Source organism: Lissotriton vulgaris, chromosome 12 (assembly GCF_964263255.1).
Source record: "Lissotriton vulgaris chromosome 12, aLisVul1.2, whole genome shotgun sequence".
NCBI classification, from domain to species: Eukaryota; Metazoa; Chordata; class Amphibia; order Caudata; family Salamandridae; genus Lissotriton; species Lissotriton vulgaris.
In genome coordinates, this window is record NC_141700.1 from 489,342,504 (window position 1) to 489,360,533 (window position 18,030).

Here is an 18,030-nt window from a genome sequence, read left to right on the forward strand (position 1 = left end):
CAGCGCGATTACAGAAGTTCTACCCCTCCACGCCATTCCTATGCCCCAGATGCTGTTCCCCAGCTGCAAATTTCCGTCACATGTTTTGGGACTATCCCAACCTTCAACCTTTCTGGCAGGCGGTACACAACACACTACTGGAACTCACGGGTCTCACTACACTAGCCACCTTGGAGTCCAGTGCACTAGGCATCCTCCACATCTCTAAGCAAGAACAGGTGCACAGACGCTTCGTGTCCTTAGCGCTCCTACTGGCCAATAGATGTATAACCATGCGCTGGCGATCCCCAGAGGGTCCCCCCATAGCACAATGGAAGGGGGCGGTTAGCAAATGGGCGGCGGCGGAGGAAGACGCCTTAAGGGAAGAAGAAGCCAAGGGCGCGCGCAAATTTCCCATCTCCATGGAATGGGCCATGCTCCTTCACAGCTTCCGACAGCCCACGCAGGCTGGAGACCCGCCTGACCCTTCCCCTCCCCCCACCCGAGAAGACCGGTAGCCTTCACCTGAAGTGAGCCACCCCAGGGTCGGACCCCGATAACCCCCTACGTCCTGGGCAACCTCTCGCATGTCCGGCCATCTGTGGGTTTCCCCCCCCCCCCCCCTCGACACCCGCCGCCAATATATCTCCCCACTTGGACCCTGCTAGCGCCTACATGCTTCCCTCCCACAGTTTCGTTACCCCTCTGTTCACTGGTAACACTGTTATGTGCACAGTACAGACCCAGATCCGGCGCAGTTACGGCATGAAAGTACCCGTCTGTTCTTATTCATCGCCCCCATGGCGATACCGTCCCATCGCCTCCTAGCATGCAGGAGCCTTTACACAATCATAATGCACTGATTAACCGAAGTCATGTTTATGTGTACCAGTTCTATAAAATAAGAAAACGTTGCACACATAGCTGTTCGTGGCTGAATGTTGAGTCCACGTCGGCGGACTGTTTATTCTGTACTGATATGCTTTATTGCAACAATAAAAACAAATTTAAATAAAAAAATCGATTCAATTCATCATAAAAGACAGTTTGTACTGTAGGTACAACCACAGGGAAAACAAACAGTAGATCATAAATATAGTTAAAAGGACAATTTCCATTAGCTAAAAAAAGACACTTAGCAATTAAGATAAACAAAGGTAAGACATAATTTAAAATACAATTTACATTGTGTGCTAGATAAAAACTTGATTTTTTTAAAAAAAGAATGCTACACTAATTCTGGCCTGGCCCTAATAATCCATAACCATCCTAGGAATTTTGCTACGGCGATAGCAATAGGTTCGCTAGTGTCATACTTTAGGACCCTTAAGGCTTCGGATCCCACCCTTGTGCCCAGGTTTCGGCAAATCGGTTTTAACCATTTAATCCGTGGGGTAACATAGGCCGGACACTCAAAAAATATATGGCCTATAGATTCCCTGCGATCCATACACCATCTACAAGAATCACCAACCTGTCCCCGCCAGTTTTTGGTGAATAAACGGATGGGTAGACAGCCAACCCTAAGCTGATGATATAATTTCCTATCACTGGACCTAGTAATAGTATCCCAATATTCTTCTAATAGAGGGTCGTTTTTTAGTTCCAGAAACATCCCAGACAGTGAGGTAGCCGACATCAGACTGAAGTGTTTCTGACTAATCATGGTCCAGTACTGCTGTTTAAATAGCTTTTTTGTTGGAAAAGGGCTGTTAAAAGGGTCAGACCACAAATCTCCCGATCCCATAGCCTCCAAGAGCAATCTGATCTGTTTAAACCATGGGAGATTTCCAGAACCCATAATGGAACGTACATCCAACACTGCCTTTGCATACATAGCCAATTCCGGGGTACACCATAACCTCCTACATAGAGCTAGTGGTTTAAAGCGGGCAATGTCATCAATGGCATGGCACCCAAGGTCCATTAATAATGGTTTCATGGGGCTAGAACTGGGGAGACCTATTAGATTTCTTAAAAATTAGTTTTGAGCCTTAACCAAAAAGGAAAGGTCAGCAAAACCCCAAAGGTCCGCACCGTACAGGATCACTGAACCTATCCTGGAGTTATATATTTTCATAGCTGTGCCTATTCTTTTGGTCTGAGATGTTCTCTGTTCTTTTATCAGGCACCCTGTTAGTTGGACAAACTTGAGAGTTAAAGTATCAATTTGCGGCTTCCAACTCATTTTACTCTCTAGTACGATGCCCAGGTATGTCATTATGTTAGTCTGCTCTAATTTTATGTTATTCATTGTGACGTGGCCCGCAACAAGTCTACCCCTGTTTAATACCATGAACTTGGTCTTTAAGACATTAACCTGCAGATTGTGATCATTACAAAATTCATCAAACTTATCTAGGGCGGCCTGCAGGCCCTTCTGCGTCTGGGACAGTAAAAGCGTGTCATCCGCAAACATTAATAGCGGATATTTGGTCCCACCTAGGGAGGGGGCGTCCGTTGAAAAGTTTGAAAAGTACTGCACAACCCTGTTAATGTATAACAGAAACAGGGTTGGCGCAAGGACGCACCCTTGCCTGACCCCCCTTGACACTGGAAATCTGCTTGTGACCTGCCCTTGCTTACCCCATCGCACTTGGGCGAAATTTGCCTCGTGGAGACTTTTTACAATATTGAGAAGTTCTGGGGGCATCCCCATACTATCTAGGACCCCCCACAGTTTGGCCCTAGGGACAAGGTCAAATGCTGACCTAAGGTCAACGAAGGCGGCGAACAGGGTACCACCGCCAAGGCTGACAATTTTCCAGTAGATAAGTTTGAATCTAAGGACCTATTCAATGGTGCTGGTGCATGATCTAAACTCAGCCTGGAGGGGTGATAACATTCCCTCAAGCTCCATCCAGCTTTGTATTCCAGCAAAAACCATCCTTGCATTGATTTTTTGGATTGTATCTATCAAGCTGATAGGGCGATAGTTACCCGGGTTTGTACGGTCCCCCTTCTTATATATTGGCAATATCTCAGTGCCTCTCCATGATTCAGGGATACCAGCCCCCTTGGATATGGCATTAGCCAAAAAAGTAATATAGGGTACCCAGTTATCTAAATCATGTTTGAAGAGGTCTGCCGGAATGCAGTCAATACCCGGGGCCTTTCCACTAGGGATCTTACTCAGGGCCTCCTCGACTTCTCTTCTTTCGAAGACTAGGTCATCCATACTGGCCATATCGTGGGTGACAGGGGGAATGACAGCCTCATTCAGGATTAACCCTAAAAATTGGGACTCAAAGTGCTCGACCCATCTGTCTATAGGGACATGGTTTGCGGGTACCTGCGAGTTTTGAGAGTTACCCCACTTTACGATGTGCCAGAACTTGGTCAGGTTTTTTTTTTTTTACTGGCGACTTGGAAATCCTGCCAGTGGTCATTGTCCCACTCTTGATTGGCCTTGTTTTTGGCTTTGGAGTAACTCCGTCTGGCTGATCGGATAGCATCCATGTTCTTTGTTTTGATGGCTGCTGTTAGTAGACCATATTTCTCCCTACACTGTTTATTATACCAATTCTTGGACTTGGGTTGACCCCCCTTCCCCTTTGGATTACCAGATTTGGTGAAGTGCATCTTTAGGTCAGAAAACAGGTCTACATGAAGTTGTGTTATCTTCATGTTTATGTCTGCCTGTGTTGGAAAGGGGTGAAAATTGCAAAAAACACAGTTGATGGACAGAATGTAGAACAATGTCATACATTCACCCCAGTACAAGGATCTGGGCCTAAATCCATCGTTTTTTTGCACTCCACACCACCCTGGGTTAGACACTGGCTATATGCAAATCAGCTCTGACCCTGTGCCTCATGGGAACAGTCCAGTCCGAACTACTGGGTGTGAGTGTTTGATTGATTCAGATGCTCCGTCCATCACCACCCCCTTTTGTACCGCTTTTGGCCACCATAAGTGTGGTAGGGTATGCTCAGACGTGAGTCCCTTGCTCACTTTGCCACTGGATTCAAGCAAGCCGGGCTGAAGTTGGCTGGAATGCCAGAAACCGGTCCTCGGAAGCTTGTTTCCGGTCCAGGGAAGATATGGCTTGGCAGTTCGGGCTGGACTGTTCCCATGAGGCACAGGGTCAGACTGATTTGCATATAGTCATGTCTGAACTGGGGTGGCAGAGTGGGCTAAAGAATGGTGATGGATTAAACCCAGATCTTTTGACTGGGTGTGAGTGTTTGATTGATTCAGATGCTCCGTCCATCACCACCCCCTTTTGGCCACCATAAGTGTGGTAGGGTATGCTCAGACGTGAGTCCCTTGCTCACTTTGCCACTGGATTAAAGCAAGCCGGGCTGAAGACGGCTGGAATGCCAGAAACCGGTCCTCAGTAGCTTGTTTCTGGTCCAGGGAAGACATGGCTTGGCAGTTCGGGCTGGACTGTTCCCATGAGGCACCGGGTCAGACTGATTTGCATATAGTCATGTCTGAACTGGGGTGGCAGAGTGGGCTAAAGATTGGTGATGGATTAAACCCAGATCTTTTGACTGGGTGTGAGTGTTTGATTGATTCAGATGCTCCGTCCATCACCACCCCCTTTTGTACCGCTTTTGACCACCATAAGTGTGGTAGGGTATGCTCAGACGTGAGTCCCTTGCTCACTATGCCACTGGATTCAAGCAAGCCGGGCTGAAGACGGCTGGAATGCCAGAAACCGGTCCTCGAAGCTTGTTTCCGGTCCAGGGAAGACATGGCTTGGTAGTTCGGGCTGGAATGTTCCCATGAGGCACAGGGTCAGACTGATTTGCATATAGTCATGTCTGAACTGGGGTGGCAGAGTGGGCTACAGAACGGTGATGGATTAAGCCCAGATCTTTTGACTGGGTGTGAGTGTTTGATTGATTCAGATGCTCCGTCCATCGCCACCCCCTTTGTACCGCTTTTGGCCACCATAAGTGTGGGAGGGTATGCTCAGACGTGAGTCCCTTGCTCACTTTGCCACTGGATTCAAGCAAGCCGGGCTGAAGACGGCTGGAATGCCAGAAACTGGTCCTCGGAAGCTTGTTTCCGGTCCAGGGAAGACATGGCTTGGCAGTTCGGGCTGGACTGTTCCCATGAAGCACAGGGTCAGACTGATTTGCATATAGTCATGTCTGAACTGGGGTGGCAGAGTGAGCTAAAGAACAGTGAAGGATTAAACCCACATCTTTTGACTTGAGTGTTTGATTGATTCAGATGCTCCGTCCATCACCACCCCCTTTTGTACCGCTTTTGGCCACCATAAGTGTGGTAGGGTATGCTCAGATGTGAGTCCCTTGCTCACTTTGCCACTGGATTCAAGCAAGCCGGGCTGAAGACGGCTGGAATGCCAGAAACCGGTCCTCGGAAGCTTGTTTCCGGTCCAGGGAAGACATGGCTTGGCAGTTCGAGCTGGACTATTCCCATGAGGCACAGGGTCAGACTGATTTGCATATAGTCATGTCTGAACTGGGGTGGCAGAGTGGGCTAAAGAACGATGATGGATTAAACCCAGATCTTTTGACTGGGTGTGAGTGTTTGATTGATTCAGATGCTCCGTCCATCACCACCCCCTTTTGTACCGCTTTTGACCACCATAAGTGTGGTAGGGTATGCTCAGACGTGAGTCCCTTGCTCACTTTGCCACTGGATTCAAGCAAGCCGGGCTGAAGACGGCTGGAATGCCAGAAACCGGTCCTCGAAGCTTGTTTCCGGTCCAGGGAAGACATGGCTTGGTAGTTCGGGCTGGAATGTTCCCATGAGGCACAGGGTCAGACTGATTTGCATATAGTCATGTCTGAACTGGGGTGGCAGAGTGGGCTACAGAACGGTGATGGATTAAGCCCAGATCTTTTGACTGGGTGTGAGTGTTTGATTGATTCAGATGCTCCGTCCATCGCCACCCCCTTTTGTACCGCTTTTGGCCACCATAAGTGTGGGAGGGTATGCTCAGACGTGAGTCCCTTGCTCACTTTGCCACTGGATTCAAGCAAGCCGGGCTGAAGACGGCTGGAATGCCAGAAACTGGTCCTCGGAAGCTTGTTTCCGGTCCAGGGAAGACATGGCTTGGCAGTTCGGGCTGGACTGTTCCCATGAGGCACAGGGTCAGACTGATTTGCATATAGTCATGTCTGAACTGGGGTGGCAGAGTGAGCTAAAGAACAGTGAAGGATTAAACCCACATCTTTTGACTTGAGTGTTTGATTGATTCAGATGCTCCGTCCATCACCACCCCCTTTTGTACCGCTTTTGGCCACCATAAGTGTGGTAGGGTATGCTCAGATGTGAGTCCCTTGCTCACTTTGCCACTGGATTCAAGCAAGCCGGGCTGAAGACGGCTGGAATGCCAGAAACCAGTCCTCGGAAGCTTGTTTCCGGTCCAGGGAAGACATGGCTTGGCAGTTCGAGCTGGACTATTCCCATGAGGCACAGGGTCAGACTGATTTGCATATAGTCATGTCTGAACTGGGGTGGCAGAGTGGGCTAAAGAACGATGATGGATTAAACCCAGATCTTTTGACTGGGTGTGAGTGTTTGATTGATTCAGATGCTCCGTCCATCACCACCACCTTTTGCACCGTGTGTTGGAAAGAAGCGCAAGGTTTCAAGGGTCCTAGTTACTTTGATTTTTATTGCATCTAGTGCCCCCGGATCGATAGCAACCTTCGCCCAGCGCACCATCTGTTGGTCATTAGTTAAAAGGGCATCAGCCGTGACTATCTCCGTATTCTCTTTATAGTGCGGATCTCCGCTTAGCTGGAAAGTAGCTACAAGGGGGTTGTGGTCGCTCTCAGGGCGATCCACAATCACCATATCCCTTAAGGTTGACCAACACTCTACCCTGATAAGGATATAATCTATTCTTTTTTTGCGCAAGCCATTGTCAAAAGTGTCCCAGCCCAATTTGTCAGATATAGACCGCCCATTTTTTGCCCTAAAACCACGTACTAGGCAGAGACCCAATCATTGTAGGGCCGATTCTGTCCATTTCTAAATAGGTATAAGGTCGAGGGGGGGATGTTCCTTTGGGAGTCTAGTTCTGTCAGAAGAGTATCCCCATCGGCGTTCAATGGCTCAAAAGAACAATTTAAGTCCCCTGCTATTATTGTGTTTATACCCGGATTAACTGTATCCAAAAAGCAGTCAAGGTTTTGAAAAGTAACGGTACCACGCCCCCCAGGCAGGCCTCTATTATAAACATTAATAATCAGTATGTCAGGGCCGCCTGAAAAATGCAGCTTTATGGCCAAAAGGTCCGGGTTGTCTATGGCTAATTCCATGGGGCTGCCATTAATAGTTTGCCTGACCCAGATACATAGGCCACCCATAGGTCTACCCTTTACCCCTTTGGCTGCTGCTTTATAAAAGTTAAGAAAGCCTGGTAAATAAACCGGCTCAACTGCCCATGTCTCTTGAAAGACTAGTATATCAAATTTCTCCGCCTAGGCAGACCATTCTCCTATAGAGATCTTACTCCTCAAACCAGCTATATTCCAAGAAACCAAAGTAATTTGCTGGGTGTCAAAAACCGTGGGCTTTGCTTGTAGGGGTGCATCCTGCTGGGCATCCGGGAAGTCAATGCTATTTGTATTTTTACACCCACTTGCACTTATGCAATGGTTCCCCGATCCGTGCTCATCATTACCCAACTTAAGTCCACCGACAGATGGAGCCACCCCAGGGTTTAAAGAACTTGTAATAGATATAATAGTGTCATGGGCACTCGCTTTGGGGGGAGTATGGATTTGGAAGCTTGGTCTACCTTGTGGTACTAAGGGGGAAGAGATTACAGTGTCTACCTCTACATTTCCAACATCCAGTGACCCCCCGTCTAAACAGCTGGTAGATGCCAACTCCTCATCATTTTTACCGGCTATCCCACTAAGCGTAACTATACTAGTTTCCCTGCGCCTAGGGTTCAGTCAGTCCACACACTCCAGACTACTCAACGCTTCAAAGCGGTTAAGCAGGGGGAGACGAAACCTCTGACCATAGGGGCCGTGTGATCGTCTGGAGAACATGTCCCACCCATTTAGCTGATCAAATGACTCTCCTCTCCAATAGTGGGGAAAAAAATAAGCCAAGTCCAGGGTGAGTATTTCCTTTTCACCCTGATTGCTATAATAGTCGCTGATGAACCTAACCACACTCGGGTCCCTGAAGTTTATGATAATACAATCACCCTCCACATCCTTTCTTCTAGTACCCAACCAACTTACCCTCCTAACAGATAAGATTTCTGCTTTCATGTGAGGGGGGAGTGGCCTATTCCCATTAAGCCAGTGGGTGACCTTGTTTTTGAGCTCAATGTGTGACTCTCGTTTATCATGGTGGAGTCCCGGAACACCTGCCATGATTACAGTGTAGGGTGCAACCTCTGGAGGTAGGTGTATACTAGGCGCTTTTTGTGAAATAGCCGTGTTCCGTGGGGGATACTGGCCTCTTCTAGTAAATCCAGTTTTGGGGTCATTTGTAACTGCCCTCTTCCCACCATCATTAACAATTTGTTCCGCTACCACCCTAGGTTGGACTTTGTCTCGCTGTTTAGTGGCACCTGCGGGAACCGAGGAGGCGTGCAATTTCTCACTTTGGGTAGGCGGTAGAGAGTGAGAAATATCGTTTAGAGCGTTTATAGATACCATGGCCATATGGGGAGGTGGTGGAGGCCCTTGGCCAATTTCGTGTCCCACAGCCCTGTCCAAAGTTGCCGAATTTGCTATTACCATGTTTTCCAACCTCCCTACACTCTCACTGAGATGTTTAATCCTCTCCAGGATTGGAAGTATTAAAGATTTTAAAAGTTGTTCTAGGGTTTCTATGGTGCCTCTTGGGAGTGATCTTACCGGAGATTAGTTGGGAGTAGTCATAGTAACTTGGTTACATGGGTCAATGGTGCAGAATAAGGGGGGGTCTGTTTGGGTTGTAGTGGTGGAGAATTTTTGAACTTTTTGTACTTTCGCACGTCCACCCTTCTGTGTCCCTCTACCACGCTTTCTCTTGCCTATGGTTGGCGGTGTGGAGTTTCCCTTACTTTTTTCCCCTACCCTGGAATTAGTCTCAATAACGGTTTAGTAATGGTAGGGAGATTGGGTTCTGGTGGTCTACTCCCCAAAATTGATAGACTGTCTATAGTGGTGTCTAATGAAGAACTACTTCTAGAAGTCTCAACTCCTGCCCTCTCCGGGTTCGTGCTTTGGTTTTGTTCACTACGAACAAGCAGCTGCTCTGGTGTGACAGCGGTCATAATTTTACCCAGAGAGGATCTTTTTGAAGCCAACTCCTGCAATAGTCTCTTTTCAGTAACTAAAATTTCGTACTCAAGAACATTAACTGCTCTCGATGTAATATGCTCCAAAGTCCCTGATACAGAACCGCCCACACTACCCTGTGCAATCATTCTCCCATTTCTTAGATGTAGCGCCATTGGTAGCACTCGGTATAAGATATTAGCTGGTAAATAAAAGATGACAAGCTAGCATCAACGGCATCAACAACTTTAAAAGTAAATGTGGTGGGATTTCACACAAACACAAATCTATTTCAATCTACACACTGTCCCTGGTGGACCAACAAAGATTTAACCCCTATACAATAACACGAGCAATGTTCGGCCAGTCAATGAATGCTGTCCAATGTCAGTAACATGAGAGTCTTACTTTACAGGAACACAGATGGAAAGGAGGGGGCCCGTCCCGGCCCACTCCGGCCCCGGACAGCCACAGGCGGCCCGCCCTTTGCCCGGGCTTCGCCCAGCGCGACCCGCGTGCGATCCCGCGATGAGGGGGCTGCATGAGTTTTAGAGCGCCTCTGGGCGCAGGTATGACGTCGTCGTCTAGAACGCCACAAAGAATCCTGGTTAGTTGAGTCCCCGCTCGGCGGTCGCAAGTGTAGTAAAAGCAGCAGCGGGGGGACTCTGAGGGCAGGGGAGAGCGTCCAGCGCCAACAATCACCAGCAGGTTCAAGGAGTGCAGGGTCCCAAATGAAAAGGCAGCGCCCGCTCCACCGGGGCTGCACGAGTTTTAAAGCGCCTCCCGGCGCAGGTATGACGTCGTCGTCTAGCAGCGCCACAAAGAATCCTGGTTAGTTGAGTCCCCCGCTCGGCGGCCGCAAGTGTAGGAAAAGCGGCAGCTGGGGGACTCTGAGGGCAGGGGAGAGCGTCCAGCGCCAACAATCACCAGCAGGTTCAAGGAGTACATTTCATTATTCAGCACTGCCGCTTTCAACGGCAGAAGTTTGTACAGTTCCTCTTTTCCCATGGCTGTCTTTCTGTTACTTGGTAGAAAAACAATGGCGCATATTAGCAAGAGCACTATCGCCGCTTTAGCAGGACTTCTTCCCGCTAAAGCGGCGATAATTTTATCGCCCTATTAGCAAGCTGTTGCTAACAGCAGTTAGCGACAGCTTTTTGGCTATAGCGACCGGTTTGGAGCCCACTTTTCATGTCAGCAATATTTATCGGTAATGATATGCAAAGTGGGCGTTTCCAACCTACCAGCGACTGAAAGCAGTCGCTAACACAGCTATCTCCTATTAGCAAGGGAGGCTGTGCGATTAAAAAAGTTGCGCTAAGCGCGATTATCGCCAGAACCTAACGCCTGCTCAGACCATGACTTAACCTGTATATCCAATGGGAGGTGGATATTCAGGTTAAGTCCCCACTAGCGTTAATGCCTGAATATTGCTGGATTTCCAGCTATATTCATGCATTGAGCCGCTATCTCCGGATATTTTATCGTATTAGAGATAAACGTTGCTAATAGCATGTTATCTCTGCGATAATATCCGGCGATAGGCAGCGATAAAAAAAAATGCGATAAGCGCATTTAGCAATAAATATCGCTATTTGTTGCTAATATGCCCCTATGTTCTTTTGAAGGTTAACAACATTAGCCTCTGCTGTTTCTTTCCTCTCTCTGTCAGAGCTCGATTTTCAGCATTTTATTTCATATGTGTTCAAATAACTCTTAATATTCATGCAGAAATATAGGCCGGTTCTTTCTGCTAAAATGAAAGAAAACACAACCATTATTTTTCACGAAAATGTACTTCTCACTGTTTATCTTCCACCGTTGCACTAACCCAATGTTATGTTTTCTGAACAAGAGCATTAATGTACAAAAGCAGCAATATTTTATTAATTTTAGAAGCAGAATGAAAATGCAGCCTTGTCTTTCATGCATTAGTCTTAGCATTAGTGCACGCATGCGCAAAGCATTTCCCAGAGGTGTAACCTTCCTGGCTTAACGCCTCTCTCCTCCACTTCTGAAACGCAAGGCTGCACCATATTTACAAGAATGTGGTACAGCCTTGCGTTTCCCCTTGTGATGGCACTAAGTTTAGCAACTTAATGCCAACGCAGACAACCTTGCACCAGAGTGCCAGGGTGTCTGTTTGCAGGGGAGAATTGCTTATGTGTAGGAAGGTGTCCCTTTCTGCACATCAACAATCCTAGAAATGCCATTCGGTCACTTTCATGAGTGCTGCTTCATGCAGCACACCTGAAAGTGACAAAATGGCATTTTTCAAAATAAGTTTGTGTATGTACAGGAAGGATCACCTTCCTGTACATAAACAAACATTTTTCCTTGTGTGCCACACAAGGCAGAAAAAGCGAAACTGAGGAGAAATAATGCATTTCTCCTTGTTTCGCCATCTTAAGACCAGTTTTTATTTGGTCTTAATTTTGGTGCTGCCTCTTAAGTATACCACCCTTATGGGGCAGCGCCAAAATGAGCGGGTGTTGCGGTGGAACGTCCACCGCAACACCCACTACCCACCCCTATCACGTTAACCATAGTGTGAAAGGGGACCTTATGTACAAGGCAGCCTTAAGCCATATTAAGTGGCTTAACGCTGCCTTGTTTGTAAGGCACAGCCCCTATCGCCAATACAACATAACTATAGGTGACGTTGCAGTGGCGATAGGGGCTTGTACATATGCTCCTAAACATCTGTGACTGGAACTCCCCTTTAAACATTTTTAAAAATCTGGGTTGCTCACTTACCTCACTGTGGACAGCACTGGATCAGGGAGGCAGCGGCTTTATAAACACTTCCCGGCTTTTCTGAAAGGTCGGGGAGTGCAACGAATATGGCATCAGCCCTCATCGCCCTGTCAGATCCATGTCCCTTGACATGATTCAGAGAGCAATGTGTCTTAGGACCACCCTTCCCCCATGTTGCATAGCTGGCTGGAAGACGTGGCACCTCTCAGCTGCCAAGGTTTTCATCCACTGCTACTGGTGACAATGAAGGAGGAATGGTGCATCTGACAGCTAACATGGCCTCCCAAACCTTCAGCGGGACGAATGGTTGTCTGATAACTTGATTCCCATGCACCAGCACTAATTGCATTCTACAGCACACAGAGGAAGAGAAAAATGCCTCTGATTATTGTTTTTGTGCAGGAAAATGTACCTTCCTGCACAAAAACGATCCTGCCTGTAACAGGGACACCATGGCACAAGAGGTATGTGTCATATCTTGGTATATATGGTGCATTACAGTTCTCTTTGTGTAACGCAGCGCAACAAATTGTCTTGCTTTCTTGCCTGACTTTTTAGTAAATCTGGAAGTTGATGTCTCTGACTATATGTGCTAGTGAGTGTAATTAAACTTTTAGAGTAGCTTCCAGCCTTGAGTTAATGTTTAACTAAGAACTGCAATAAATACGTGTTGTGTTTTCCTTTTAAAGTTAAGGAAAGGCTATCTGTATTTTACAATATTATCAGACTGCAGATAGCATAGCCTGATAACAAGCAGTGCTCCACTCAGATTAATGACCTCTGTGGGTCACAGAGGTTCAGAACTGAAGCACAGAGGGGCATATTACCAAGCAATAGCGATAATTATCGCTATTGCTTGGTTAGCGGGAAAAAAATATCGCCGAGCACCGAGGATTTTTACCGCTGAGATACCTTGATATTATCAAGGTTTATCTCAAAAGCGTTAAAAATCCTGCGAAATGCATGAATATCGCTGAAAAATCAGCGATATTCATGCATTATCGTGACAATGCTCTTAGCCATGTTATCCACCTTCCATTGGGTAACATGGCTAAGAACTGCTTTTAGCAGACGTTAGCTTTTGGAGATATTCGCGCTTAGCGCAAATATTTCCCAAAGTTGTTAATAGGAGTTAGAGATGTTAGCGACTGTTTTCAGTCGCTAACATTTTGGCACGCCCACATTGCATGTCATTAGCAATAATTATCGCTGACATGCAAAGTGGGCCCCTAAATGCCCGCTATCGCCTACCAGCTGTCGCTAACTGGTGTTAGCGACAGCTTGGTAATAGGGCGATAAAATTATCGCCGCATTAGCGGGAAAAAGTCCCGCTAATGCGGCGATAATGCCCTTGGTAATATGCCCCAGAGTTATTTAACTCTTAAATAAAAGTCGTTCTCAACTCAATATTGGAGCATTAGAACAAAATTATAGTGATGATTGCTTTTAACTGAGAGAACATTTAAATTAGGAGTTAACTTATTGATTATGCTAACTCTTCCTTTTAATTTTCTCCCTTTTCAAAGTGTTGCACTTATAAACAGAAGGCATTATGCTCCCAGGGACTTGTAGACACGGGTATATTTACAAGTCAAGCGGTGGAGCGAGGCCTTAGCCTTGTTGGCTTAACGCCAGGTATCGCAACTTCTGAAACGCTTTGCTGCACCGTATTTACAACAATATGTGCAGCCCTGCATTTCACCCTACATTGGTGCTAATTGCAGCTGCCTAGCGCCAATGCAGGTACTCTTGCACTATAGTGCCCATGTGCCTGCATTGAGGGGAAGTGTCCCTTCCTGCACATAAACAATCTGAAATGGCGATTTGTAACTTTTAAGTGTGCTGCTTTGTGCAGAACACATAGAAGTTGCAACTCATCTTTTTTTAAAGTGATTGTCTATGTACAGGAAGGAACACCTTCCAGCATATAAACAATCAATGGCCTTTTGTTGTTTCTATGTGTGCCGCACAAGTTGTCCCTGGTCTTAATTGTGGCACTGCCCCATATTTAAGCCACACTTTCAAATATGGGGCAGTGTCCAAATCAATGGCTGTTTCGTTGGAACGCCCACCACAACACCCATTGCCTGCCCCTTTCATGCTAAGTATAGCGTGAAAGGGTGCCTTATTCACAAGACAATGATTAGCCATGTTAAGTTTCTTAACGCCCCCTTGTGAATAAGGCAAAGTCCCTATTGCCACAGGAACATCACTAAAAGGGATATTCCTGTGGCAAAAGGGGTTTTGAAATATCCCCCACAGGGGCATATTAGCAAGAACCTCGTTAAAATTATCGCCGTTTTAGCGGCAGGAAACTGCTGCTAAAACTGCGATAATGGGCTTGCTAATATGCCATATAGAATTCCAATAGAAGCCCAGGTTAGATGTCCTGCACATCTAACCTGGGCTTCAATTGGAATTCTATAACGCATATTAGCAAGCCCATTATCGCTGTTTTAGCTGCAGTTTACTGCCGCTGATACGGCGATAATTTTAACGTGGTTCTTGCTAATATGCCCCACAGTTCCTTTTTAATACTTGGAAAATACAGTCATTTGTTTTTAAATGGAAGAAATTTGAGGTGTAGAAAAATGTTTCTGTTAAACATTGTCTTAATGTTTGTCTCTGCTTTAAATCAAGCTAAATAAGTCCTATTATTTTATGTAGCATATTTCTTCACTTTAAATTCCTCAAATTTAAACAAACGACTGTGGTTTCCTGTTTTAAATACGGCACCATATCTACAGGCCACTGGGAGTAAAATGACTGCCGTTTGTAAAGACACTTTGACATGGGAGAAAATTTTAAAAATGAGTTTTATGTAATGCATATAAGCCTAAAGTGAACTATTCAGTTGAATTTTCTCCTATTCAAAGTGTTGCATCTAGACACAGCAGGCATCTTGCTTCCGGTGGCTGGTAAACACACTGCCATATTTATAACAGAAAAATATTGCTTTTTTTTTTAATGGGAGAAATATAAGTGCTGAAAAATGTTCCATCAAATGCAGAAAAAAACGTTGCTTATTGTGAACATTTATGCAGAAAATTTTTCTGCACTTTATATTTCTCCCATTTAAAAAAAAATGGCTGAATGTTTGTGTTGTATATGTAACCGCAGCACATATGGCGAAAAGTATGCCCTGTGCCACAAGTACATCCCCACAGACCATGCACTCACTGACACACATGGTAGCCCTATCATAGTACCACTAGTCACAGTATTTTGCTCAAACCATTGGTCCGGGCTCCATGGATATTAGGTTTAAGGTCAATGAAGCTGAGTGTGGGGGTGTCTGGTAACTACGCGAGTTACCTGGCCTTCAGTAGCTCACAACGACATTCACTGATCTGACGCCGCTCTCATTACAGAGAAGGTTGGAGATCCATGCTCTATAGAAACCGACTCAAATGGCATCAGAAATTACATCCGTAGTAAGTTGAAGAGCACGCCAGAGGCAGGATTTTCATGAAGATTTATTGAGGCTCTTTCACACCCGCGACAGGGAGCGTCCGACGTCCATAAGTCTCTCCTGCAAATGACTAGTGTTGCAAGGAGACATGCAGATGCAGTTCCATCTCCCGGGCATGGAACACAAATTAAATGTAAATTGCATTGAACAATGCAGAGTTGGCTAGAGAGACCGACACTGACCGGCCTCGCGCCACCGCAAGGCTATATACCTCATACTCCAACATCATCGATGATATCCTTTGTGGTCTCTGACACCACATCACCAATGACCCAAGTGCTGCAATCAATGAAGATGCAAATGATGGCTCTTTTCCACGTACCCTAAGTTGGAAATACAAATTTGTTTCAATATGTATCCTTGATGGACACTGCTGCGGCCTTACAACTGCAACTAAAATTGTATCAGTCTTTCTTTTCTATGCATTCTTCACACTGACATCACGATGCTAAAATGAGTATTTCATTCTTTCAACTGCACTTCTTCATCAATGTCAATAGACATGTGATGTCTGTCATCTCACAACTGATGCCATTTGGGAGGTGTTCAGTGACATCAAGTGAGAAAAGCCGAGGACTGGGCAGAGTTGAGAGTGTGACCACAGCATAGAATGACAATTGCAGTGTTTTTCAGGTTTTGGATCATGTCCCTTCAACTGCATGTGTTAAGGTAGTAATGGTAACAATAACAGTAATAATAGTACTAATTATTATCACCATGATGTTTGGTTAACTGGTGACTTTCTTGTGTTTGCACAGAATGGAGCCAGTTAAACGCCTTCCAGGACTTGTTCTACTTTCTGTCAGCCTCCTGAGATCCATTGCAGGTAGGAAACAGCACCTTTATAGTACAAGTCTTGGCTTGTGAGCAGTGTGAGGCATGATTACAACTACAACTTGAAGCTGGCACACAGCACACCTCTTCCTAACTTCCCTGTTATTTGTAACTCTGGTGGTAGATGTACAGGCTAGAGATTTATTATTATTTTTAAAATATAGATATAGACAAAAAGGCTTTTTTAAACAAAAAATAACGATCTGTCATGCTCAAAGTACCACAATTTGTTCTTACCAGTTGTTTACCACCTAAACGTTAACTTCTCAGTACAGGAAAGAGACATGTGGAGCTCTTTCTCATGAATCCCAACTAGACACAGGCTGAAAGGCCCAGAAGACTTGGTAAGCTACATCCACAGCATCCAATTTAGGGCCCCATTACAATGTATCTTCAATTCAATGAGGTTGGTAAGAGGGGATGCTGGGGCATATTACCAACGAGTAGCGATATTTATCGCTAACTAGGCTTTGCAACGATTTTTTTAATCGCTAAGAATCGCCGGAAATTATCGCTGAGATAACTTGCTATTAGCAACGTTTATCTCCAAAGCGATAATTTTTCCGGTGATAGCGTGAATATCGCTGAGAATACAGTGATATTCACGCATTAGCGACAAAATGCTCTTAGCCGTGTTATCCACCTCCCATTGGATAACATGGCTAAGAACTGGTCTGAGCAGGCGTTAGTTTTTGGCGATAGCGGGAATATTTCCATCGCTACGCCAGCCTTGCTAATAGGCGATAGCGACGTTAGCGACTGCTTTCAGTCGCTAACAGGTTAGGTACGCCCACTTTGCATGTCATTAGCGATAAATATCGCTGACATACAAAGCGGGCCCCAAACCGCTCGCTATTGCCTAAAAGCTGTCGCTAACATCAGTTAGAGACAACTTGCTAATAGAGCAATAGAATTATCGCCGCATAGCGGCTGAAAACGGCCGCTAAACCGGCGATAATTGCCTATCGGCCCCCTTGGTAGTATGCCCCGCTGACCTTACCGGAATTACAAGATCCACCGTTACTCCAGTGGAACATCCAGCTGAAAAAGCAGGGAAAGTTAGGAATTACCAGGGGTACTGGAGTTACTAATTCCCCGGATAATTTCCAATTTTTCAGAGAACATCAGGGTCCCCTTTGAAATCCCATTTAACTCCACACCACCTCTTCCCAACTGCTTGTGCCCTGTTATTGCTAAATCTTGGGGCAAAAGTACAGGCTAGAGAATAGGGTCCGTATTTGAAATTTCTACATATCATTCAAACAGTGCCTTATCAAACGGTATTTGTCTTCTTACAAAATCCTAGTTCACTCCGTGTTAAAATAAATGTTTAACAAGGGCAAATGTTTGCTTATTAAAGTGCAACACAGACCTTCAGAGAGGCAACAAAACACTGTAAGTGGAAGCAGTTTTTCAAACAATTCATTTTGGGAATTTAAGCCATGCAATTTTATTAGCTCAAAAAAGCATCAACCCTGAGTTCATTTACACATACGTGACCCAATCTAAGACCAGAATGAATCACAATAAATAGAAAAGTTAAAGATATATTTGCTGGCATCCAAGCATGAAGAGTGGATGTAATATAGACTAAATTATACTTTCCCTTCATTAGTCTGCGTTTTCCTCAGAGCAAAACTGCCATGTCCAATACCCCAGTAGGGGGAAGACATCTGCTCTTTATCGGATCCATGTTATAAACTTCTGAAACTTCCTGTCCAGAGTCAGCAGGGTGATGGGTGAAGCTGGGAAGCTATACAGTATAATACTTTA

At 45.7% G+C, this 18,030-nt stretch overlaps 1 protein-coding gene across 2 annotated transcripts in view; it reads left to right on the plus strand.

The window, feature by feature from the left end:
• Positions 1-18,030, plus strand: part of LOC147676823 (butyrophilin subfamily 3 member A3-like) — a 443,159-nt gene that overhangs the window by 49,375 nt on the left and 375,754 nt on the right. The window contains exon 2 of one of the 2 annotated variants that reach the window (XM_086945237.1): positions 16,182-16,249. The exons of the other annotated variant lie outside the window; for it this stretch is intronic. Coding sequence (XP_086801363.1) covers positions 16,183-16,249 — 67 coding nt within the window. The 5' untranslated portion in view covers position 16,182. The remainder of the gene's footprint in view (positions 1-16,181; positions 16,250-18,030) is intronic. 2 annotated transcript variants of the gene reach the window in all.